The sequence below is a fragment of the Phascolarctos cinereus genome, unplaced genomic scaffold, assembly GCF_003287225.1.
Source record: "Phascolarctos cinereus isolate Bilbo 61053 unplaced genomic scaffold, phaCin_HiC Scaffold_726;HRSCAF=1367, whole genome shotgun sequence".
Taxonomy (NCBI): domain Eukaryota; kingdom Metazoa; phylum Chordata; class Mammalia; order Diprotodontia; family Phascolarctidae; genus Phascolarctos; species Phascolarctos cinereus.
Genome location: NW_027556098.1, coordinates 315,642,157 through 315,667,229, shown reverse-complemented (window position 1 = coordinate 315,667,229; position 25,073 = coordinate 315,642,157). Strand labels below are relative to the sequence as shown.

The window sequence follows — 25,073 nt, the reverse complement described above, 5'->3', positions numbered from 1 at the left end:
ATGAATCCCATGTTAAGAACCCTTCTCCTAAAAGTGCTGAAGATTCTTCAATAAAAGAGCAACATGATCTGACTTTTGGTTTAAAAAGATTATTTTGGCAGCTGTGTTGAGGATGAATTGGAATGGGGAGTAGGGAAGACCACAAGCTAGGAGCCCAATTAGAAAGCTCTGGCAATTGGTGCAAGAAAGTGAAAAGTTATGAAAGCCCAAATTCTCTGTGAGAGGAGAGCAGAAATGTGAGAGATAAGGAAGTAGAATCAATAAATCTTCATGATTCATTATATGGAGGGAGGAGGGTGAAGGAGAGGTGGTCAAGGATTATGTGGAGGATTTGAACCTGGGTGACTGAAAAGATAGTGATACTCTAAATAAAAATAGGGCAGTGAGGTGCACATTGAATAGTCAGAAAGATTCAACTTCCTGAGTTCAAATCTGGCCTCAATATGTGACCTTGGGCAAGTCACTTAACCATGTTTGCCTCAGTTTCCTCATCTGTAAAATAAGCTGGAGAAGGAAATGGCAAACCAATCCAGTATCTTTGCCAAGAAAACCCTAAATGGGGTCATGAAGAGTCAGACATGACTGAAAAAGACTGAACAATAACAAAAAAACAGAAATAGGGAAATTTGGAGGAGAGGATGGGCGTAGGGGACAACTACAGTCCTGCAGCACTGTCTGCTACTGAAAATCTCCACCTGGATATCCCATCCACATCATAGGTAGAACTCATTATATTCCTCCCCTCCCCACCTGAATCCTTCCCTCCCTCAGACTTCCCTAGATCAGTTGAAGACCCCACTCTCTTTCCAGTTCCCTAAGTTTGTCTTTCAAAGTTCCCCTCTATTCTTCTCTTTTCCTTGTCCCCCACATTCAGTTACCAATTCTCCTTCCACGACATTCCTCACATTGGCACCTGTCTCTCCACCCATGCTGACTCTGCCTAGCACAGGTCCTCATCACTTATTGCATTGATCATTGCAATAGCTTACTTAAAACTGGTCTCCATGAGTCTACTCTCTCTCCTCTCCAATCCATTCTCTAAGGGCTACCAGATTACTGAGACAGGGGTCTGACCATATCATTCCTCTCCTCAGAAACTCAGTGCTCTCCTACTGTGTCTAAGATAAAAGATAAACTCCTCCATCTGACATTTTAAGGCCCCTCCGCAAGCTGGTTCCATATTTATTTCATACTACTTCCCTCCACATATTCTGTGTCACAGCCAGACTGACCTGCTAATTGTTCCCCAAACTAGCACATGTCATTTTCTACCGCCATATCTTTGCATAGACTGCCCCCCCAGCCTGGAATGCACTCCCTCCCCTTAAAATTCCTAGCTTCTTTGAAAGTTCAGCTGAGTTCATACTTCCTATGGGAAGCCTTTCCTGATCCACTCCATTGCTAGAACTCTCTCCCTCCTGAAATTAGTTTGTATTTATTTATCTGTATGTAAATTCTACCTCTCCACGAGAAGGTAAGCTCCTTGAGGGCAGGAAATATTTCATTTTTGTCTCTGTGGCCTCCCCAGTGAGTGCTTGTTGAATTAGATTGAACTGGCTGGATTAAACGAGCTTTCAGTTTTAACATTCTGTGTTCTGTGTTTTAAGATCTGGAAGGATTTGGGATCTTTTTTTTTTTTTTTGCACAACTCCAAATGACGGTGCTGTACACTGCTGTGGGCTGAATGACATTGCCTGTGCACATTTGGCATTTTGGAAAGGCCTTCAGTGTTGCGCTTGGATTAAAGAACTCTCTTGTTTGAGCGGTAATGAAAAGAGCTGACTGTTGTTTGGTTTTCCAGCTGAAGCACCACAGTGTAAAGAGACCTACAGATTTGTGCGCTGTGAATATCAGTGGCCAGAAGATTGCAAAAGTAAGTAGAAACTGTTTCTTACAGTCTCTGCCTAGGCTATTCTCTGATCCCAAGAGAAACATGCTGCCGTTTATCACCGTTGGCAACTTCACTTGGCAGGACCTGATTGTGGTGCCACCGAGTGGATGGTGGGCTAAGATTTGGGAGGCCTGAGGTCCTGGGCCTGGGCCTCCTGCTTGCTGCCTGGGCATACAAGATACCCTCTCTGGTCTTCAGTTTCTTCTTCTGCAAAATGTTGTTGTTGTTCAGTCATTTTTCAGTTGTGTCCAACTCTTTGTGACCCCATCTGGGATTTTCTTGGCAAAGATTCTGGAGTGGTTTGCCATTTCTTTCTCCAGCTCATTTTACACATGAGGAAACTGAGGTAAAAGAAGGTGAAGTGACTTACCCAGGGTCATACAGCTAGTAATTGAACTCATGAAGATGAATCTCCCTGACTCCAGGCCTGGCACTCTAGCTGCCCCTTCTTTATTTTTTTTTTGTTTGTTTGTTTTTTGCTTGTTTGCTAGGCAATGGGGGTTAAGTGACTTGCTCAGGGTCACACAGCTAGTAAGTGTCAAGTGTCTGAGGCCAGATTTGAACTCAGGTCCTCCTGACTCCAGGGTTGGTGCTCTATCTACTGTGCCACCTAGCTGCCCTCCTGCTGCCCCTTCTTTAAAATGAGGATAATGATTGCCTTCTCCCTGGGCTACCCTACTGTGAGGATCTAGTGAGACAACATGAAGACATTTGAATTTTAGAGTTAGAAGAAGCCATCTAGCCTGAGCTCATAATCCAAAGGAATCTTAATAACAGTAATAATGATAATAATTGTAACAATAGCAACAACAGGAATAATAGTAGCAGTTTTAGTAGTAGCAATGTCACTAAAATTCCTGGTCTCTTCATGAAGACATCCACAGAGGAGGGCACCCTCTGCCTCCTGAGGCAGCCCATCCTACGTTCAGCTCTGATTGTTAAGAAGTTTTTCCCGACTCCAAGCCTATATCTGCCTTTTTGCAACTTTCTGCCCCCTGCTCCTGCTTCTGCCCTCTGGGGCCCAACAGAACAAGCGTGATCCCGCTTCCACACGACGGACCTTCAGATACTTACAGACAGCTCTCATGTTCCCCCCAGTCTTCTCTTCCCTTGACTAAGGAGCCTCAGCTTCAGATGGTCCTCATGCAACATGGACTCAAGACCCTTCACCATCCATCCTGGTAGCTCTCTCCAGAGGTTCTTGACTTTATCAGTGTCTTTAAACTGGGGTGCCCAGAACTGAACCAACCTTCCAGATGAGCTCTGTCCAGGGTAAACCACAATTAGGCCTTCATTACCTCCCGTCATGGAGCCCCAGATGGTGGGAGCTTTCTGGGCTGCCTGTACCACCGTACTGCTGGCTCACATTGAGTCTGCAGAGCACTAAAACCCCCCTTTACAAAGTGCTCACCATCCTGCCCCCACCTTGTACTTAGGAAATTGATCCTTATTCAGTTCAGCCTAGTGCTCTTGCCTGTCCAGACCTTTTGGATGCTAGCTCTGTCATGAACTGTGCTAACTGCCCCTCCCAGCTTAGTGTCATCTCCACATCTGATAAAGCATTCTGTCCCTGCCTCACTCCAAGTCATTGACAAAATATTAAAAGGCCTAGGACCAAGCACGAATCCCCGGAGCTGTGTAGCACATTGTAAACTGTACATTATAAATCGCAAATTACAAAACTTTATAAACTACAAAGGGATTTGTGGGCTTTAAAACACTTTGTAAATGATAATGCCCTTTGAAAAATATAAAACCTTCTACACAAGTAAAGGTTTATTTTTGCTTTGATGTAGCATAGGGAAGGCCCTGATTCCTGAATGATCAGACTAGTAGAGGACCAACTTTGACAGGTCTTGTGAGCTGGAAAATCTTTAAGCATGGCTCTCCCCACACTCCCTCCTGTTGGCCTTAGGGCCCAACTAATCCTCCTCCCCCAGAAAAAGTAAATAAGAAAAAATAAGGCTGAGGGACAGCCTATATATAGGTGTCTGGTATATTAGCACCAGACCAGCTCTGGGTAGAGAAACTCACCACCAAAGTACTGACCTCCTGGGCACAGCTTTGTATGGGCCCAGCAACTCTTAAAATGATCCTTAAGCTGTGCGGGAGCTGTGGTCTGTAATAGTGCAGGGTTTTCACACAAAAACTCATGGGTCACTGAAGTCCTCAAACATGTTTTCATGTAGTTGTGAAGTCCTAGATTTGGGGTCAGAAGTTCTGGGTCCACATCCTGGTTCTAAACCTAGTTTTAGGACATTGGTCAAACTCACTTCTCCTCTCTGAATGTCAGTTTTTCTCATTTGAAATAGTAGTACTTGTACAACCTATCCCAAAGGTTTTTTTTGTTTAAATTAAGGTTTTATTGATATCTTTTTCAATTAACAAACATTTATTTTCTCTCCCTGTTGCTCCTGCTCACACACACACACACACACACACACACACACACACACACACACACACACACACATTTTTTTCCACTGAGAAGGAAAAAGAGAAAAACAAAACACTGATAACAAATATTTAGTCAAGCAAAACATACTCCTTCACTGACCATGTTGAAAAGATGTATGTCTCACTCTTCACCTAGAATTTATTGCTTCTCTGTGAGGAGGTGGGTAGCATGCTTCATCATCGGTTCTTTGAAATCATGGCTGGTCATTGGGTTTATCAGAGTTCTCAAGTCTCAAAATTTTTTCATCTTTAAAATGTTGTTTTTATTTTATAAATCATTCTCCTGGTACTAATCATTTCATTCTATATCATTTCATACAAGTCTTCCCAAATTTTTCTGAAGCCATCCCTTTTCATAAATTTATTTTTTTGTTCTATTCATGTACCATAGTTTTTTTTTCAGCCATCCCCCAATTGCTGAGCATCTCCTTTGTTTCCAGTTCTTTGCCACCACAAAAAGAGCTGCTATAAATATTTTTGCACATGTGGCTCCATTTCCTCTTTGATTTCTCTGTGGTATAGATCTAACAGTGGTACTGAGTCAAAGGATATGCATGATTTAGTAACCTTTGGGGCATAGGTCCAAATTGCTTTCCAAAATAGCTGTGCTAATTCACAGCCCGAATAGCACTAATAGGGCATTAATATGCCTCTTTCCCCTCAGCCCCTCCAACATTTGTCACCATCCCTTTATTGTCAGCTTTGTCAGTCTGATGGGTCTTTGATTGGAACACAGACCTGCTTTAATTTGTACTTCTCTCATTATCAATGATTTGAAGCATTTTCCCCCACATTGTTGTTGATAGCTTCAAGTTCTTCTTTCACAAGGTTGTGACGAAAGTGCTTTCTAAACCTTTAAGGGCTAGGTAAATGAGAATAATCATCATCATTATTATTATTACAAGCACAGAGACTTCCTTTATAAGTAATAATGTTAAAAAAAACAGACAAGCATGTGGGTACAGGAACATCCCACTTAGTGCCATAAATTGTTGCCACCAAAACGCTTGAGGCAAAATATTCCATGATTCTGTTAGACTATAAAATGTCTCAAGACCCATCTTAATGTTGCAACAACAGGATGTCAATCACCTGCATATAATACTGCTCTTACCAAACTGACATTCTAATACTAGAAAGGACCTTAGAGATTCAATTCACTTAAATAATTTAATAAACATTTATCAAATTCCTACTATGGGCCTGTTAATGGGCTCAGTGCTGGAAACCATCTAGTCCAGTGACCTGATTTTACAGAGAAACTGAGGCCCAGAGAGGTCATGTGAGATACCTTAGGTCATTTGTTGTTGTTGTTGAGTAGTTTTTAGTCATGTCCAACTCTTTGTGACCCCATTTGGGGTTTCCTTGGCAAAGATACTGGAGTGATTTCCCATTTCCTTCTCCAGCTCATTTTATAGATGAGGAAACTGAGGCAAAAAGGGTTAAGTGACTTACCCGGGGTCACACAGCTAGGAAGTGTCTGAGGACAGATTTGAACTCAGGAAGAAGACAGAACTCATTGGAAAAGACCCTGATGTTAGGAAAGATTGAAGGCAAAAGGAAAAGGGGATGGCAGAGGATGAGATAGATAGATATGTCGTGGAAACAATGAACGTGAACGTGGACAGTCTTCAAGAGATAGTGGAGGACAGAAGAGGTTGGCGCTGTGGTCCATGGGGTCCCAAAGAGGCAGAGATGACTGAATGATTGAGCAGCAACAACAAGAACACAGATAAATCTTTCTGATTCCAGGCCCAGCATTCTGTCCACTGGGCTGCCCAGCTGCCCTGCATTGACTATCTCCATCCCCAAGGCTGCCCAGCGCTCCACTCCACCTGCCTCCCTGCCTCCCTTCTTGCCTCTGGGCCCTAATGATTCATTTATATGTGAGTATTTGAGGTGGCATGGTGGAAGGAGCTTAGAATCAGGAAGACTCTTCTTCACAAACTCAAATCCATCTTCGGACACTTACTAGCTGTGTGACCCTGGGCAAGTCACTTCACCCTGTTTGCCTCAGTTTCCTCATGTGTAAAATGAGCTGGAGAAGGAAATGGCAGACCACTCCAGTATCTCTGCCAAGAAAACCCCAAACGGCTCACAAAGAGTCGGATACAACTGATACAACTGAAACAACTCAACAAATTGTTTGTTGATGCACTGACAACACACTACTTGAAAAAAAGCCCAGATGAAGAGAATCTCTTGAAATCCCAGAGTGCTCGGGGGCAGCTAGGTGGCACAGTGGAGAGCACCGGCCCTGAATTCAGGAGGACCTGAGTTCAAATCTGGCCTCAGACCAAACACTTGACCTGTACTAGCTGTGTGACCCTGGGCAAGTCACTTAACCCCAACTGCCTAAAAAAAAAAAAGAAAGAAATCCCAGAGTGCTTTATAATCTCCTTTATCTATTTTGATCCTTACAACTACTCAGTACAGTAAGGGAGTGCAAGATTTATTATCCCCATTTTACAGATTGAGAAGTTGAGGCTTAGAGAGGAGAAGATTGATTAGTGTCAGATCCAGGACTCCTATTCCTCTATTCTTTACACTATACAATATTACTTGCTGTGGAACAAATATATATGTAGATATATGTATAGTATAAGACTAATGCCTATTAATATTATCTATATATATGAAATGCCATATAATATATATGTATGTGTATATGTGTATGCATATAGCATTAGTCCTACATTCTACATTTTAGGTATAAGCCTTTTCTTAATTTGTTTAGTTATTCTTAATCCAAGCATTTCTAGCTTAAGAGAGAAATGTCTAAACTGACAGAGTTCTCATACCATCAGTTGCAAGATCTTTTGAAGTAATAGGTATCCTGGAGAAGGAAAATTTCACAACAGTTGCTGTTTAGCATTGACATTTTACTTCGCATAGTACACCAATAGTCACTTAATCTTTCATACAATTCTCTTTCCAAAATCACTCATTCACACTAATGCATTGTTGGGGGAGTTGTGAACTGATCCAGCCATTCTGGAGAGCAATTTGGAACTATGCCCAAAGGGCTATAAAATTGTGCATAACCTTTCATCCAGCAATGTCACTTCTAGGTCTGTATCCCAAAGAGATCATAAAAATGGGAAAAGGACCCATATGTACAAAAATATTTATAGCAGCTCTTTTTGTGGTAGGCAAGAATTGGAAATTGAAGGGGCAGCTAGGTGGCGCAGTGGATAGAGCACTGGCCCTGAAGTCAGGAGGACTTGAGTTCAAATGTGGCCTCAGAACAGTCACTTGACACTTACTAGCTGTGTGACCCTGGGCAAGTCGCTAAACCCCAATTTCCTCACCAAAAAAAAAAGAAAGAACTGGAAATTGAGGGGATGCCCATCAACTGGGGAATGGCTGAACAAGTTGTGGTATATGAATGTAACGGAATACTATTGTGCTATAAGAAATGATGAACAGATGGACTTCAGAAAAACCTAGAAAGAATTATATGAACTGATGCTGAGTGAAATGAGCAGAACCAGGAGAACATTGTACACAGTGGCAGCCATACTGTGCGATGACTGACTTTGGTAGACTTAGCTCTTCTCAGCACTGCAAGAATCTAAGACAACTCCAAAAGACTCATGACGGAAAATGCTGTCCACTTTCAGAGAAAGAACTGTGGAGTCTGAATGCAGATGGAAGCAGACTATTTGCTCTCCTTTTCTTTGGTGGTTTTGTTTTGTTTCTTCATTCTTGTGGTTCATCCCATTAGTTCTAATTCTTCTTTACATCATAACTACTGGGAAAATACGCTTAACGTAAATGTATAAGTAGAGCCTATATCAGATTGCACGTCATCTTGGGGAAGGAGGAGGAGATGGAGGGGGAGAAAATTTAAAACTTAAAATCTTATGGAAGTGAATGTCGAAAAATAAAAATAAATAAATGAATAATTTTTAAAATTGCACATTCCCTCCTTGCTCCCTCTCCTGAAGGGCCTTCCTCCCACTCCTACCCCCAAGGTGACCTAACTTAATCAAGGGATCTCCCCTTTCTGATACCGTAATCTTTTCAGGACAGGGAAAAGGGGAGACTGCCCTTGAGTGGGCCATGTCTTCAGATACATCGGAAAAGGGTGCCTTATCCTGGTCTTTGTTGGGTTGGTGCACGATTAACGACTTCAAGAGAAAACTTGGAGAAAGGGGAACAAAGATGTTGTTTAGGAATTGATGGTTGAAGAAAATCTGAAAAGAATTTCTCTTCCAAATTGGTCCACAGGCTTCAAACTGGGCTAATTGTTAAGTGTTTTCAATATTTCTAACGGTGGGAATAGGAGACTTTGTCCACTTCTACTGTGCTCTGGAACAAGAGGTCCTACTCTTTTTCCGTCCCTGTGACCTTTGTAGGAAAGGAAATACATTCTAGAATTTGTCATGCATGTGCACAATAAGAAATAAAATATAGCAATTCATTAAGTTCAATAGGCTAATATAATTATTTACTCAACAATTCCCTTTACCCCCTTGATAAGCTTCTCATTTTCCCTAGGGGTAAGTATACCTCAAGTTGGTAACACTTGCTCTGGAACAATGGCATGTGTTCGAACAGATCGTATCATGCTGAATTGCATTTGAAACAGGGAGGGGCAAGGACATACCAAATGTTAGACATTGGACAACTGGTACAATAGCCCCTCATATTTGTTTAGCACATTATAGAGCTCTCTCAGATATCTCTTTTGATCCTCAAATAGTCCTGCCCAGTAGATAAGTACAGAAGGAATTATTATGGTCCTTTTGTATAGATGAAGAGATTGAAACTTAGGCTTCACTGATGATTTGTCAGAGACATTATTAAAAACACCCTGCGAGGTAGGTAGTGAAAGTATTATTCCCAATTTCAGATAAGGAGATAGAGACTCAGAAAAGGACAGCAAATCATATTAATCAAATTTCTATAATCCTTTAAGAATTAAAAAATAATTTCCTCACAATAATTCAGTGAAATCAGTCATATAAAGCTTGGCTGTCCCATTTTACAGATAAAGAAACTGAGACTCAGGGAAATTTAAAGGATTTGCTTAAGAGGCAGAACAGAGAAAAGAGGCCAGATCTTTAAGCTCTGGAGATGAAAGGAACTTTACAGATTATTTAGTCCAATCCCTACATTTTGATAGTTGAATAAACTGAAGCCCAGAGATTCTTGTCAAAAAGAATCTATTAAATGCCTACTGTGTGCCAGGCACTGTGCTAAGCTCTGGGGCATACAAGGAAAGGCAAAAAACATGATCCCTACTCTTGGGGAGTTCACAGTCTAGTGGAACAACATGCAAACAACTATGTAACTAAATAGAAGTAAATGTAAGGTGATTTCAAAAGCTCTAGCACTTGAGTAGGAGGAGGGGAAGACCTGGGTGGATGGGGAACCAGGAAAAGTCTCCAGAAGGTGGGATTTAAGCTTAGTCTTAAAGGAAGCCAGGGAAGCAGAGATGAGGAGGGAGAACATTCCAGGTATGGGAATGGCCAGTACAAAGACACAAGTCAGGAGATAAGAGTGTTGTAGGCAAGGAACACGGAAGTCCCACCTTCTGCATTTCCCAGTCTCCCTTAATGCCAGTGCCTTTCCTCAGCTGATTTTCTCCACTTTATTTAATTTGCACATAGTTGTTTATATGTTGTCTCCCCTGTTAGACTGTGAGCTCCTTGAGGGCAGGGACTGTCTTTTGCCACTCTTTGCATCCCCATCATTTAGCACAGTGCCTGGCATATAGTGGGAACTTAATAAATGCTTGTTGACTTGTCTGAGGAACAGCACGCAGAGCGTCTCTGAATAGAAGAGTATTGTGGAGAGGAAGGGGGTGTTAGAAGTAAGAAGATTGGAAAAGTAGGAAACGCCATGTTGTGAATGATTTTAAAAGCCAAATAGAGGGTTTTTGCTTGATATTGGAGTTAATAGGAAGTGAGTGGGATTTATTAAGTGGAGAGGTAACATGATCAAACCTACACGTTAGGAAAATCACTTTGACAGTTAATTGAAGGATGCATTGGAGTAAGGAGAGACTGAGGCAGGAGCAACCAACTAGAAGACAGTACCATAATCATTCAGGCACTAAATGATGAGGGCCCGTCCCAAAATGGTGCCCATATGAGCAGAGAAAATGGGATGATAGACAAGAGATATTGTGAAGGTAGAAATAACAAGACTCAGTGATAGATTGTGTATGTGAGGAAGATGGTAGTGTCCTCAACAGTAATAGGGAAGCTGGGAAGAGGGGGGTTTTGGAAAGATAATAGGCTCTGCTTTGGGTGTGTTGAGCTTGAGATATCTGTAAGACATCCGATTCAAGAAGTTTAAAAGGAACTTGATGGTGTGAGACTGAAACTCAGGAGAGAAACTAGGGATGGCTATATAAATCTGGGAATTATCTGAATAAATGCATGACAACTGAACCCATGGGAGCTGATGACACCAGCAAACAAGGTAGTATAGAGGGAGAAGAGAAGGCCCAGGGCGTAGCCTTGGGGGATACCGATGGTTAAGGGGGATCACCTGGATGGGGATCACCTGCAGCAAAGGAGACTAAGAAGACTTGTCAGAGAGATGGGAGAAACACCAGGAGTGAGCAATGTCATGAAACCTAGTGAGGACAAAACATCCAGGAGAAGAAAAAGACTGACAGTATCAGAGGCTTCAGAGCAGTCAAGAAGGATAACAACCAATAGATTAGATCATTGGCAACTTTGGGAAGAGCAGTTTCAGTTGAATGGTGAGATGCAGAGAATGTGGAAGAGTGAGAAGAGAGGGAATCGAGGTATTGAATAAAGTTGGATTTCCCAAGGAATGTAATAGAGAAAGGGAGCAGAGAGACCTAGGATGATAACCTGTGAGCATCATCCTATCAAGTGTGGGGGGTGGGGTTAAAGGTGGGGAAGACATGAACATATTGGTAGGCAGCAGAGAAGGGGCTAGTAGCTAAGGAGAGACTGAAGATTAGAGAGAAGGTGGTAACAATCTGCCAAAGAAGGTGAAATGGAATGAGGTGGGACTGAGGGTACATGTAGAGGGGTTTGCCTGGCCAAGGAGAAGGGGCCAGTTGCCCAGGATCACACAGGTAATAAATGGCAGAGCCAAAATTTAAACCCAGCAGTCCGGCATTCTTTCTGTTACATGCTGCCCCTCTAGAATTTCACCCAGTATGATCCCCACTCTGGGTTCAGGCTTTCCCTATTATAATGAGTGCAATGACCTCTGCAGAATTATGTACACAAGGAACCTGATGTGACTAGGAGAGTAATTAGATTTGTGGTAGAGGAAACTACTTTATTACAGAGTTCTATTATCCTTAATAAGACATAGCTTTCCATGGAACATTGCCCTTAAAGCCCACCAAGTTTTCCTGAAATGGAAATAATACTGTGCTTTGCTTTGTTTTGTCTTGTCACCCCACCCCTTCAGGCTAAGGAAAAGGACTTCAGGCACTTTGACGCTGTTGTTTTTATAAATGCATCGGAAAACTTGTTACCTCTAGGTAAGCTGTCCTCTGATGGAAATGCCACTGTCCCACACTAGCTCTCAACTGTTCTGATTTCACTATTGCTTACTGATGGCCTTTGCTCACTCCGCTCTCTAAACCGGTAGAGCCTGCCCGCCTCCACCCCCACCAACACTGTTGCCTACTGACACCTTACCCTTCCTTCAAAGCCTCCCTCAGGTGTCAGCTTCTCTGTGAAGCCGTCCCTTATTGTCCCAGTCAGTAATGACCTCGACCACATGGCAAAGACCTTTGTTTGCATCTCCCTAACCTGTTTACCGTGAGCTATTGTATTATAGAGTTATAGGTATATGTGTCCCTGCACTGAAATCCTCCTCAGGTGCCCCATTGTGGTTTACAGATGACCCCAAATTCTTGAAGAGTGTGCCAAGGGCACACAAGTTTTGTAGGCTTCAAGTATATGCCTGGCAATGAACTGGGTGTCCATCATCTGAGGAGCAGCCTAGCTAAGTGCAGAGAGGCTCCTGGCCAGAAAAGCTGATGAATTTTTCTTAGCCCTGCTGCTCAGAGGGTTGCAATCAGAATCACTGGGAAGATCTTCTGCCAATTTTAAATCAGTGGGTCTTTGATATATTGAAATAAGTGCACGTGTTGCCTTCCATGACTATGTCAGGAGCTCCATGAGTGTATGGACTGTCTTCATCCTTGATCCAGTGCCTACCACAGGGCTCTACAAATAGGTGCTTAATAAAGTTTTATTGAATTAAATCTAATTGACAACTAATGTATGCAAGGCCTTGCCCTAGGCACTATGGGAGATACAGATACATATGTAACAAAGGTCTTGCCCTCAAGGAGATTATAGTCTACTTGGGGAGAAAAGACCATAAACTTAATAACTGTGTGCCTTGGACTTAATCTCTCTGACCTTCAGCTTCCTCTTCTCTAAAATAGGGATAATAATACTTTCCCTGGTGCCTCATAGGATTGTTGTGAGGATGTAATGAGATCATGAGTATAAAGTGCTTTGTAAAGAAGAGTGCTATATATTCTGTGAAAAGTAAATATAAATAACAGTTTGAGATACTAATAAAGATGTTATAAGGCAATACAAAAGGATGGCTCAATTAATAATACAGATGGCAAATGATGGAAAAGTAGACAGAGGGGAAAGAAGAGGTAAATGGGACCTAGAGTAGTCTAGGAAGGCTTTGTGGAAGAGAGTTGACTTACCTGTGTTTTGAAGGTTAGCAAAGATTTGTATAGCTAGAAAAAAGAAAAATATACTCTTAGAGGGGGCAGTGAAATATGCAGAATCAAAGAGAAAGGAAAACAGAACACCTGTGTAAGAAAAACTTCAAAATTATAGAATGTCAGAGCAGGAACCTTAGAACATAGAATGTCGGAGCTAGAGGAGATCATAGAGCACAGACTTTGGGGCCGGGGAGGGACTGTAGAACCTTAGAACGGAGAATGTCAGACCTGGACAGGACCTTAGAACACAGAATTCCAGAGCTGGAAGGGATCTTGGAACATAGAATATCAGAGCTGCAAGGGGCCTTAGAAAACCAAATGTCAGAGCTGGAAAGAACTTTGGAATATAGAATGTTGGAATTGACTTAGAACGTAAGAATATTAGCATTGGAAGGGACCTTGGAACATAGAATGTTAAAACTAGAAAGAACCTTGAAACAGAATTTCAGAGCTAGAAGTTGTCCCTGCCCATGAGAAGCGATGGTCCAAGTGCTACTAGTGATTAAGATGATATTTTCCAAGTTCTGATTGAGAAAATAAATTGGAGGTCATGCAGAGTCAAAACAGAGATCGTAGAATAACCAAATCTAAGATCCAAGCACATATTAGGAGTTTATAACAGCAACTCTAAAAAATGAAACAACCCAGAAAAACGGGGGGGGTGTCATTAAAGTAATGGCTTGTCTCAGGAAGCTGCTGTAACCTAGTGTTTTAACCAAATCATTGATAAAAATAAATAAATAGCATAAACAAGCACAGATCCCTAGAACACTCCCACTAGACATCTGCATTAAAATGTAATTAACGTTTTCATCAATAACTTGGATGAGCCTCAGGCTTAGCACTTCGGTGGAATGGATGACATGCTCATCAAATTTGCAAATAACACGAAGCTGGGAATGATAATATTGAATGACAATTCTGAATCTGAAAGATCATTGAACCAACCTAATAAGAAGAAATCATGGAATTATGGAAAGATGTATTAGGAATAAAGATAAAGATGTATACTTCAATTCAAAATACCAATTTTACAAGTTCAAGATGGGGGAGCTATGGCTGGGTAGAAATGCATCTGAAAAAAGATATGGAGGTTTCTATGAATTGCACTCAGTATGAGTCAATAGTGACATATAGCATATATCTGATATGGTATAGGATAAATATATGGCATATAGCTAATATGATCTTGAACTGAATTAATAGAGACAGTGTAGAGTATAAAGGAGTTGATTATTCCATAGCATTCTGCACTGATTGGACCCCATATGGAATTAGTATATTCAGTTCTGGATATGACATTTTAGGAAAGCAGAATGGTTTTTTTTTTTTTTGAAAAATGGCCCTCAATAGGGGCAGCTAGGTGGTGCAGTGGATAGAGCACTGGCCCTGAAGTCAAGAGGACCTGAGTTCAAATCTGGCCTCAGGCCAAACACTTGACACTTACTAGCTATGTGACCCTGGGCAAGTCACTTAACCCCAATTGCCTAAATAAATAAATAAATAAATAATAAAAGATGGACCTCAAGATCATGCCATACAAGGATCAGTTGAAGCAACTGGAAATGTTTCCTTTGGAAAAAATAAGAGATCAGGCTCGTGTATTTGGAAAGTTTGTCATGTGAAAGAGAAGCTAGACATGTTCTGCTTGGCTCCAGAGGACAGAAGTAAAGATTAGACAAAGAGGAGAGCAGTGGTGATTGGTGACTGCCTGCCGAAGGGAACTGAGGCAGTTGTTTGTCAACCCAATAGCACTAGAGAGGCCTGATGTCTTCCTAGAGCATGTATCCAAGAGATGAAAGAGAATTTGTCAAAAATAGCTACTCCCCACTTCTGGTAATTCATGTGGGTACAAACGGTACTGCCAGAAGAAATTTAAAAAGAATTGCCAAAAATTTATGTAGTCTTGGGCAAGAAACCGAAGACCTTAGGGGCACAAGTTGTGGTTTCATCACTGCTATCCACTAAAGGCAGAAGACAGAGAAAAGAAAAACTAATCTGGGAGGTGAGCAGCTGGTTAAGAAGACAGTGTCTGAGAATAGGATTTGTGTTTCTGAAACCTGGCCTAAAATACAGGAATGCAGATTCATAGTCAGGATGGAATATGCCTACAAAAGCATGTAAGAATGTGTCTGCTTTATGTCTTGCAAATCTAATCAAAGGCACTTTAAACTAAAGAGGACAGGAGAAGACGCTATATATAACCACCAAGTTAGATACCATGGAAAGAAGCTGCAATGAAGGAAAAGTAGCTGTTGAGATATAAGAAGCTCATAAGAAACAAAACCTAAAAAAATAGCCAGTAGTAAAACCCATGGCCTCAAAAGTTTATATTCAAAAGCGTAGATTTTAGGGAACAAGAGATGAACTAGAGGCCCTAACATGAGGAGATAAATTTGATATCATATATATCACTGAGATTTGGTAAAATGAAACCCATACCTACAATTTGTCTCATAGGTACATACTCTATTTAAGAAGAATTGGATAAGTAAAAGTAGAGATACGGTGGGGTTAGCATTATATCTTAAGAGGAAATCCAGAACTAGAGTCTAGGGAACCATGGCTGAGACCATTTGAGTAAAGATCCTTGGAGGAAGAAACACATGTTTATATCATGGGAATATGCTACAGACCACTTGGACAGAAAGAGGAAACAGACGAGGAGTTCAGGAAAAAGAGCATAAGTGTGGCATAGAGGCATAAAACAGTAGTAGTGGAGATTTTAATAGTCCAGACACCTACTGACGTCTCTCTCCCTTCCTCCCTCTCCTCTCTCTCTCTCTTTCTCTTTGTCTGTCTGTCTGTCTCTCTGCCAAACTCAAAGGAGTTAGTAAGTTCTTGACTGGTTTTAATGGTAATTTCATCCTTTAAAAGGCAAAGGAACCAACAATTGTGGATATGATTATCACCAGTAGAAAAGGACTGGTTGCAGGGGTGGAAATGATGGAAATCCTGCAAAGTAACTCTTCTCCCTTAAAGTCTGTGATTTGAAATGAGTCAAAGAAAGGATAGGCAGGATACCACGAATTAAAATTGTACATTGATAGCCCAGGAAATTGGGAAACTGTCAAGAATTAAATTATAAAGACTCAAAGCAAAAAAAACTAGGATGATAAAATAATCAATATGCACTTATTAAACACCTACTGTTTGCCAGGCACTATGCTAGGTATCAGGGATGCAAAAGTTGGGCAGTCCCTGCCCTCAAGAAGCTTACTTTCTTCTAGGAGGCTACGGTATAGATAAATAAACACAAGATATATATAACATAAATGCACAATTATTTCATAGGGGGAGGATACCAACAATTCTAGGATCCAGGAAAGACCTCTTGAAGGAGCTAGTACTTGAGTTGAGCTTTGAAGGGAGCTAGGGTTTCCAAGAGGCAAGAGGTGAGAGGGAAGATTATTTTAGTCTGGGTAAAGGTAGAGAGGCAAGAACTGGAATGTCCTATATGGGGCATATGGTAAGAGAAACTGTAGTTGTTTGAAGAGGCCTATGTGAACATATGGAAAGCTTGCCAACTAATTTAGATGTTTAAAATATAAATATAGAAGATAGAAGAAACAGATGAACATGAAAGTGTCCTTGTCCTATTAGAATAGTGCCAGGAGTGCTAATGCTCAGAAAGAAGTGGAGGATGGGAAGGAAAGGACGACCAAAAAAAAATATCCTTTTGAATCTACCTTGGGGAAAAGCAGAAGACAAGAGAAGGAATGGGGCCACTGCTTGAGGCGAAGGGGTGATGATAACTCACAACAGAGACAAGAGCTGCTCCATTCTGCTCTTGTTTTTGTTTTCTCTACCAAGAAGAATGATCTTTGGACCGGAAAGATCAATGCTTAAAGTAAGGAAGGAATGAGAGAGAGTTTAAGCTGTTCTTGATAAATCCAAGTCACCTGTGCCCCATGAACCATCTACCCTTGAGTACTGAAAGAATTGTTTGGTGGAATTAATTACTGAACCAGTCAGCGATATTTGAAAGATCTTAAGAGAACAGGAGAAGTACGACATTATTAAAGCAAGACAAGTGTTCTGATGTGGGAAAAGAAAAAAAGACAAAGATTGGAATCTGTAACCTACGGTCCAGGGAACTTGACTGATTTCTGGGGAAATTCTAGAACATATTAAAGAGATGCTTGGTAAACATTTAGAAAAGGAAACCTCCATCACAAAGAGCCAGCATTGTTTCAGCAAGATCAAGCCATACCTAACTAATTTTATTTCCTTTTTGACAGCATTACCAAACTGGTAGATTAGAAGAACATTGTCAATTTAGTTTGTCCATTTATTAACCAAAGCATTGAAGTCTCTCATGCTATTTCTGTGGAAGAGATTGAGAGACAGAGGTTTGCCAATAGTACAATTAGACAGATTTAGAACCGACTTAATGGTCAGACTCAAAGATTAGTCATCAATGGCTTGATTTCATCTTAAAATAAAGCGCCCTGAGAAGTGCCTTGAGGGGAATCTATGGTTGATCCTGTGTTGGCTAACATTTTTACCCAAGACTTGGTTAAAGGAATAGACAGCAAATTAATCAACTAAGCAATTCACACAAAGCTAGGAAAAGTAGTTAACACATTAGATAACAGATAGGCTAGAAAATTATGCTGACTCCTAATATGACATTTATTTGGGATAAATTTAGGACTTACATAGGTTCAAGAAATTAATTTCTCAAGTACAGGATTGTACTTAAATGGCATAAGGATACAATGATAAAAAGATCTTTTTCTGATAAGAAAAAGTTCTAGGGGTTTTAGTGGACTGCAAATTCACTGTGAGTCCACAGTATGATGTGGCATGAGCTCTACTAAAAGAGTACAGCTTCTAGATATAAGAAGGTAATCCTGCTGTAATTTTCCCTGGTCAGACCACATCTGGTGTATTATGGGCACCTCATTTGAGGAAAGATATTGATAAGGAGGAGAAAATCCAGCGGAGGTCAACCAAAATGCTAAAGAGTCTCCAGATCATGTTTCATGAAGCTCAATTGGAGGAACCAGGGATGTTTACTCTGGAGAAGAGAAGATTTAGGAAGACAAGATAATCACCTTTAAGTACTTAAGGGCTGTCACAAACAAGAGGGATTGGGCTTTGACTCTAGGAACTATGGGGAGAGGTTGCAGGGGTAGATTTAGGTTTCACGGAAGGAAAAACTTGCTAATTAAAGCTATGGAAAAGTGTGGTGGCCTTCCCCAGGAGGGAGTGGCCTCCCTGTCATTGGAAGTCTTCAAGCCAAGGCTAAATGTGTTGTAGAAAGAATTCTCATTCAGCTTGGACTGAGTGTCCACTGAAATCTCAAATGCGCAATGATGTGATTCATGTAACCTGCTGTTCTTCTGCTGTGCCTAGAACCATGGACTCCCCACCCCCACCACCACCCCCACCCCTCTCGCTATCTCTTCTGGGAAGCTGATTTTGATTTTTGGCATGAACCACCACAGATAGTGCACTGGGGCAGGAAGAGCACTGTGTTTAGAATGAGCAGACCTGCGTTTAGCCCTGTGTCTGCTACCTGCCGCCTGTGCTATCTTTGGCAAGTTACTTCCCTTCTCTAGACTTAGTTTCTGCATCTGTGAAGTGGGGGCGTTGAGGTAGATGATAGTCACCACTCTAATTCCATGACACATGACCACCTGCATAAGATGAAGAAACAAGTCTCGACACTGTGGGCATGGAAGCCATGCTGTGCCTTGACTGGCCTTTCCCTTACACTAATCCTAGGCCCTCTTGATCCCCATTATCTACAAGTTGGTTTAATCCAATATGACCCCAAGCCTCTCCCCTTACACTTTCCCCTAAATACTATGGTGGAAGTGCCAAGGCAATGGCTTAAGGGTACTTGAGGCATGACTGCAGAACTGAGCAGGCAGCACTCCCCGGGTCTACAGCCCCTCCCCGCCTTCTCCGTACTAACAGTAACACAAAACGATCAGTATCAGAACTGATGGGCTCTTCAGAGACTTTCCTCATCCTGCAGTGGTCAGGGAATTCAATTCAGCTCGGGTCAGCTCCACAACGCCTTACCAAGCACGTGCTCTGACCGAGGCTTAGAGGTGTGGAAAGTCTGTGAGAGATGGCTTTGGAGTCAGGAAAACCTGGGTTCAAGTCCTGCCTCTGACCTCTGACCAGGATCAGGAGCATGACCATGAACTGGTAAGTCCCTTAGCTCTTCTTGGTGACCCAGGGAGCGCTCCCACAAGCTCTGAGATGAGGAGTTCTCCGTAAGGATGAAGTAACACATGCTGGACTCCGACATGAGCAAAGCCCCTTATCTAACAACAACAATAGCTAACGTTTATATGGTGCTTACTCTGTGTCAGGCACTGTGCTAAGTGCTTTACAATTATTATCTGATTTGATCATCACAACAACTCTGGGAGAGGTGTGCTGTTATTATCATCCCCATTTTACAGATGCAGAACCTGAGGAAAACAGAGGTTAATTGACTTGTCCAGGGTGACACAGCTAGAACAAGAGAGTATGGTGCTGTGGAAAGAGTCCTGGAATAAGACTGAGGAGTCCTTGTTGCTAACTTGTGTGGACCTTGGGCATGGCACTTCCACCTCTGGACCTCAGTTTCCTCATCTGGAAGATGATGAGATTGGATGAGATTTGAGTTCAGAATAGTAGGATCTAATCTACTCACAGGATCATAAGACTGTCAAATCTTCCGTTGACACAATCTGTATGCTCCATTTGTTTACTGCCATTTTTCCTTCGAGCCACAAATCCCGGGAGCCTCCATTTCCTTATCTGTAAAAAAAAGATGGTTTATATCACTCTAAGGTGAGTTTAGATGACCTCTCACTGGAGGATCCTGTGTAAACAATGGCTGTGCTCTGCCATCACTCACCTCTCTCAGAGTTCTTCTGTATGGTTCAAGGGAAGCCTCTAATCTTAGTTCATTGACTGAGTGCAATTAATGGGCAGGTCTGAGCCAAGAAAATGTTGACATTGGTGCTGGCAGAGGCCCCATTTCTGCCCAATGCCTCAGGTCAGCTTCACAACCACTCACACTCCCTCGCCCTTCCCCTTGAAGGGTACTCTGTACAAGTCCATGTTAGGGTTTCACAATATTGAAAGTGCTTTGGGTAGCTTTGACTAACAATAAGGAAAGGGCAGTTTGGGAACACTATGTGCCACTTGTTCCTGAACTTGGGGAATGTGTGTGTGTGTGTGTGTGTGTGTGTGTGTGTGTGTGTGTGTGTGTGTGTGCATGTGCGTGCGTGTGTGTGTGTGTGTGTGTGTGTGTGTGTGAGAGAGAGAGAGAGAGAGAAGAGAGAGAGAGAGAAAGGGAAAGACAGACAGAGAGGCAGAGGAGGGAGGGAGAGAGAGACAGAGAGAAAGATTAGATATGTATACACATACATATATACATATGTGTATATATAAATATGTATATATTTGAGTTATGCTCTTTGGTTCATTGGTAAGGAAAAACTCAGTTTGATTCCTTGAGGAAAGCCTAGCCCTAAATTGCTTGAAGACCGTTTGAAAGCATGACACTCTGTCCATATTTGGAGTCCTTCAAGGCTTTCCTGGGGAGAAGGACTGAAAACAGCCATGGTACAATGGGAAGAACACTAAACTAAGAATCAGGAGGCCTGGCTTTTAACCCCAGCTGTGCCATCGTTTTCCTTTGGGCGTATCCCAATTTTTTTGGTCCTCAGTTGGTTCATTTCTAAAATTAGAAATCTAAACTGTCATATTTTTAAAAATTAGATTTTATAAGCTGCCGTCATTCAACAGTCTCTTCTCCATTGAGGTTCATGCTATCCAAACATCATTCAGTCCAGAGACTGGTAACTGTTCTCCGCCAATCCCCAAAACATTCTTCCTCCTTTCTCAATGACACTACCGACTAGTTCACAATTTCCCGTTCCACCCCAACTTCATATTAGTGTTCATATTAGTGGACTTCAACATATAAATTAGGTTTCCCTCCAATACTCTAATTTCCAAATTCCTCAATCTACTCAGCTCCCATGACTTACTCAACTACTCCCTGATAGCCCCACAAGGATGGTCATACTATTGGTCTTGTACCACCCATGTGTCCCACTTCCATGATCAAGAATTCTGAAATCTGGCTGTTTCAAATCTCCTCTTTCAAAACCCTTGCAACACTCACTGCCTTCTTGGCAGCCAGATGAGACAGTGGATATAGCAATGGGCCCAGAGTCAGGAAGACTTGAGCTCAAATTACTTACTAGCTGTGTGACCCTAGGCAAGTCACCTCACCTTTATCTTCCTTATTTTCTTCAACTGTAAAATGGGGATAATAACAGCACTCACCACCCAAGGTTGTTGTGAGGATAAAATGAGATAATATTTGTAAAGTGCTTAGCACAGTGTCTGACACATAGGACTTAATAAATGCTTATTCCCTTTCCCCTCTCCCTCTCCTGCACTTTATATTTTACTGGAAAAAATTGAGATCATTCTCTTAAGAGTTTCTTTTTTCCTCCTCATCCCACAGCCCCTTGATATAGCCTCCCAGAATTTCATCCTTTGTTCTGGTTTCTGATGAAGAGGTGACCCATCTTGACAAGGTCGACCCCTCGACGTCCACCCTTGATTCCATTCCCTGCCATTTCCTCCAGCATATTCTCCTCTCAATCATTCCCCCTATCTCACTAATCTTCCATCTTGTCCTATCTAGAGCTTCCTTCCCCCCTTCCTATAAACAAGTCCAAAGCTCCCCATCCTTAAAATACCCTCACTTGATCTTACCATTCCCTTTATTTTCCTCTATCTCTTCTCTCTTTCTCTTAGTAAAAAAAAAAAAATCACACTCAATACCTCCACTTTTCAGTGTCTTCTAAACCCTTTGCGATCTAGTTCTATCTCATCACTCCACTGATGTTGCTCTCTCCAAAGGTACCTGACAAGGCCTTTTTTTAGTCTTCTTCTTGACTTCTTTATAGCATCTGATACTGTTGATTACTCCTTCCTCCTAGATACTTTCTTTCCTGGGTTTTTTATGATAACTGTTCTCTTCTGGTCCTCTTCCCACCTGTTTGACTGGTCTTGTACTGGTTGTCCCCTAGACCTGGAATATATTCTCTCCTATCTTCCACAGCTCCAAAGACTTCCCAGGGAGCCTTGTGTGAGCCCTGACCCAGTCTGCCTGCCTGTGGCCTCTATGTTCACCTCAAGGCCTTTTTCTGTGCTCTGGAGGCTTGTCTTGGATCAGACCCACCTAGAATGAGATATCTGCCTCTTCTCTTGATCGTCCCAAGCCATCACCTTCACCTGCTGCTGCTTGCTGTGAGATAGACATATTGGCCTTTATTGGATGCAGCATTACCTGCTATAGGGTTGGACTTTAAGGGAAGGCCCTTAACAGTTTATTCACCTGCTTCCCTCAACTGACCTCTTTCCAGCCACTGATACTCAGCGTGGATTCATTCTTCAGTGGTTAGTATACTCCACCCCCATCATAATCTCTCTTCTCTCTCTCTCTCTCTCTCTCTCTCTCTCTCTCTCTCTCTCTCTCTCCTCTTCTCTCTCTCTCTCTCTCTCTCTCTCTCTCTCTCTCTCTCTCTCTCTCTCTCTCTCTCTCTCTCTCTCTCTCTCTCTCTCACACACACACACACACACACACACACACACACACACACACACACACACACTCTTAGTGACTTAGTCACTGTAAAAACCCTATTCCCTATCCCCACTGCCTTCTCCCTTACTCTCACCCTCCTCAGGGACCATCATCAGTTGTCCTGACCTATGTCTTGCCACTGGACTCTGGAGGAGAGAGTGAGGCTGATGACTTTGCATAGCCCTGCCTCACTTAAATCCAATTCACTGAAGTCATTCGTCCTCCTGGAGAATGAAGGACCTACAACAACACCTTCCTCAATTCAGCCCTATCAAATGTTCTCCTTATCGTCCTGTTCTTTTGATGGTGCTCTCTAGAATGCCTGCCCCATGACTAACAAACTTCCTTTTATCTTTTATCTTTGCTTTCCCACTCCTTCTTCTAGTTCTAATTGAGACCTGGCTTCCTCCTAATGACACTGCATCCCTGGCTACTCTTTCCAGTACTGGTTGTACCTTTACCCATAACCCCCTCTCTCTCAACTCACTGGTTGAGGTGGCAGAGCCAGAATACTCCTCGTTCTCCATTTCTAATTCTAGACTCTCTCACTGTCAATATCACTTAGTAATCTCTCCTCCTTTGAGGTTCATTCAATAGAAATTTATCACCCAATCATGATTCTGGTAGCTGTTATTTAACCACACTACCCAGAATGCTGTCTTTCCTTTCTCAGTGAATTCAGTGCCTGGACCACCGTCTGTCTCTCCACCCCAACTCTTTCCATGATACTAAGAGACTTTAACATATATATATACACACAAATATAACATATAACTACACACACACACACACACACACATATATACTCTTTCAAACATCATAACTTCCCAGTTCCTCAATTTACTCATTTCTCATGACCTGCCCTTCTACCTTAGCTACCAAAAAAAAATGATCCTACTCTTAATTTTGCTATCACTCACAAGTGTTCTGCTTTCATGTTGATTAACTCTGAAATTCCTTTATCTAGTCATAATCTTATCATTTTATCTTTTCTTCTGCCTTATCACCCCTCATCCTGTTTTTTGCCCTCACTGTGACCTCCGATTCCTTCATCCCTCAATTCTTTACCAGATATTTCTAATCACTTGCACTACTCTTTCCCCTTTCCTATCTCAACCCTTTGGTGAACCAGGTCAACTTCATACTATCCTATGTACTTGAGCCTTTTGCCCCTTTATTCTATTGCCAGTCATGCTCTGCCAAGCCCCAATCTTGGATTACTGCCACCATCCACATCCTTTACTCTTATTGACATGCTACTGAACAGAACTGGAGAAAATGCCAAAATAATGCTAACGGATCAACTACGGATTTATGTTATGGAATCTCAACTAGGCTCTCACCACAGCAGGGCAATCCTTTTACATCTCCCTGATTGTTTCTCTATCCCATTCACCACAATGGCATTTCTAAACCTTCTCCTCATTTCTCAGATCTTCTATGTAGCACCTTTCCCCAACTCCCTTAGCTGAGGACGTCACTCGTCCTTCACTGAAAAAATCTCAGGCCATCTCTTCCTTCACCTCAGTCTTTCATGAAGAGATGGCCCTTCTCCTTGCCAAGCCAAAGAAGAAACCCATTCTACCCCATCTTCATCAACAGATTGCCCCTTCTATCATCCTCATACACTCACTAATCTTCAGTCTTTCCTGATTAACTGCCTTCTTCCCTGTTGCCTACAAACATGCCTCCAATGTCTTATATAACCATCACTTGTTCTAACCAACCCCACTGGCGATCATCTTATATCTTCCTGACTCTTTCATGGCTAAACACCTTGAGAAATCTGTCTTCACTCATTTCCTCTCATTCATTCACTCCAACTTCTGTCCCTAAAATTAATTGTTAAATCCAGTGGCCTCCTCTTAGTCTTTATTCTTGTCCACCATTGACATTATTGATCACCCTCTTATCCTGGACGCTGTCTCTTCTTTAGGTTTTCCTGACACTCCTTTCTCCTTGTTCTTCTCCTAGCTGTCTGACCAGTCCTTCTCAGCCTCCTCTGTTACCTCTTCATCCAGGTCACATTTACTAACGATAAGTATCCCAGGCAAGACTATGTCCTAGATTTCCTTTTTTTCCCTTCTCTGTACTGTCTCATTTCATCTTTTCATCAGTGCCCATAGGTCTGATTATCATATCTCAATGTAGGTGATTCTCGGGTTTATTTATCTAGCCCTAACCTCTCTGCTGAGCAGATAGGTGTTTCAGTGGATAGAGCACAAGGCACACATAGTGGGGCAAGCTCTGGGGTCATCACCAGGTTGAGAAATACAACTAGCACCATGCTGGTAAACAATGCTTCTAATTTTACAGATGGAAACTGAGACCTAGAGAGAGGTGACTTGACCAAAGTCACGCACTAATTCTTTGACAAAACTAGGACTAATGTCCGGGTGTCCTGA

General features: G+C 42.0%; 1 protein-coding gene across 1 annotated transcript in view; it reads left to right on the top strand.

Moving 5' to 3' along the window:
• Positions 1-25,073, top strand: part of XRRA1 (X-ray radiation resistance associated 1) — a 114,891-nt gene that overhangs the window by 53,652 nt on the left and 36,166 nt on the right. The window contains 2 exon segments of the mRNA XM_020989566.2: positions 1,802-1,873; positions 11,759-11,831. Of these exon segments, the coding sequence (XP_020845225.1) occupies positions 1,802-1,873; positions 11,759-11,831 (145 nt within the window).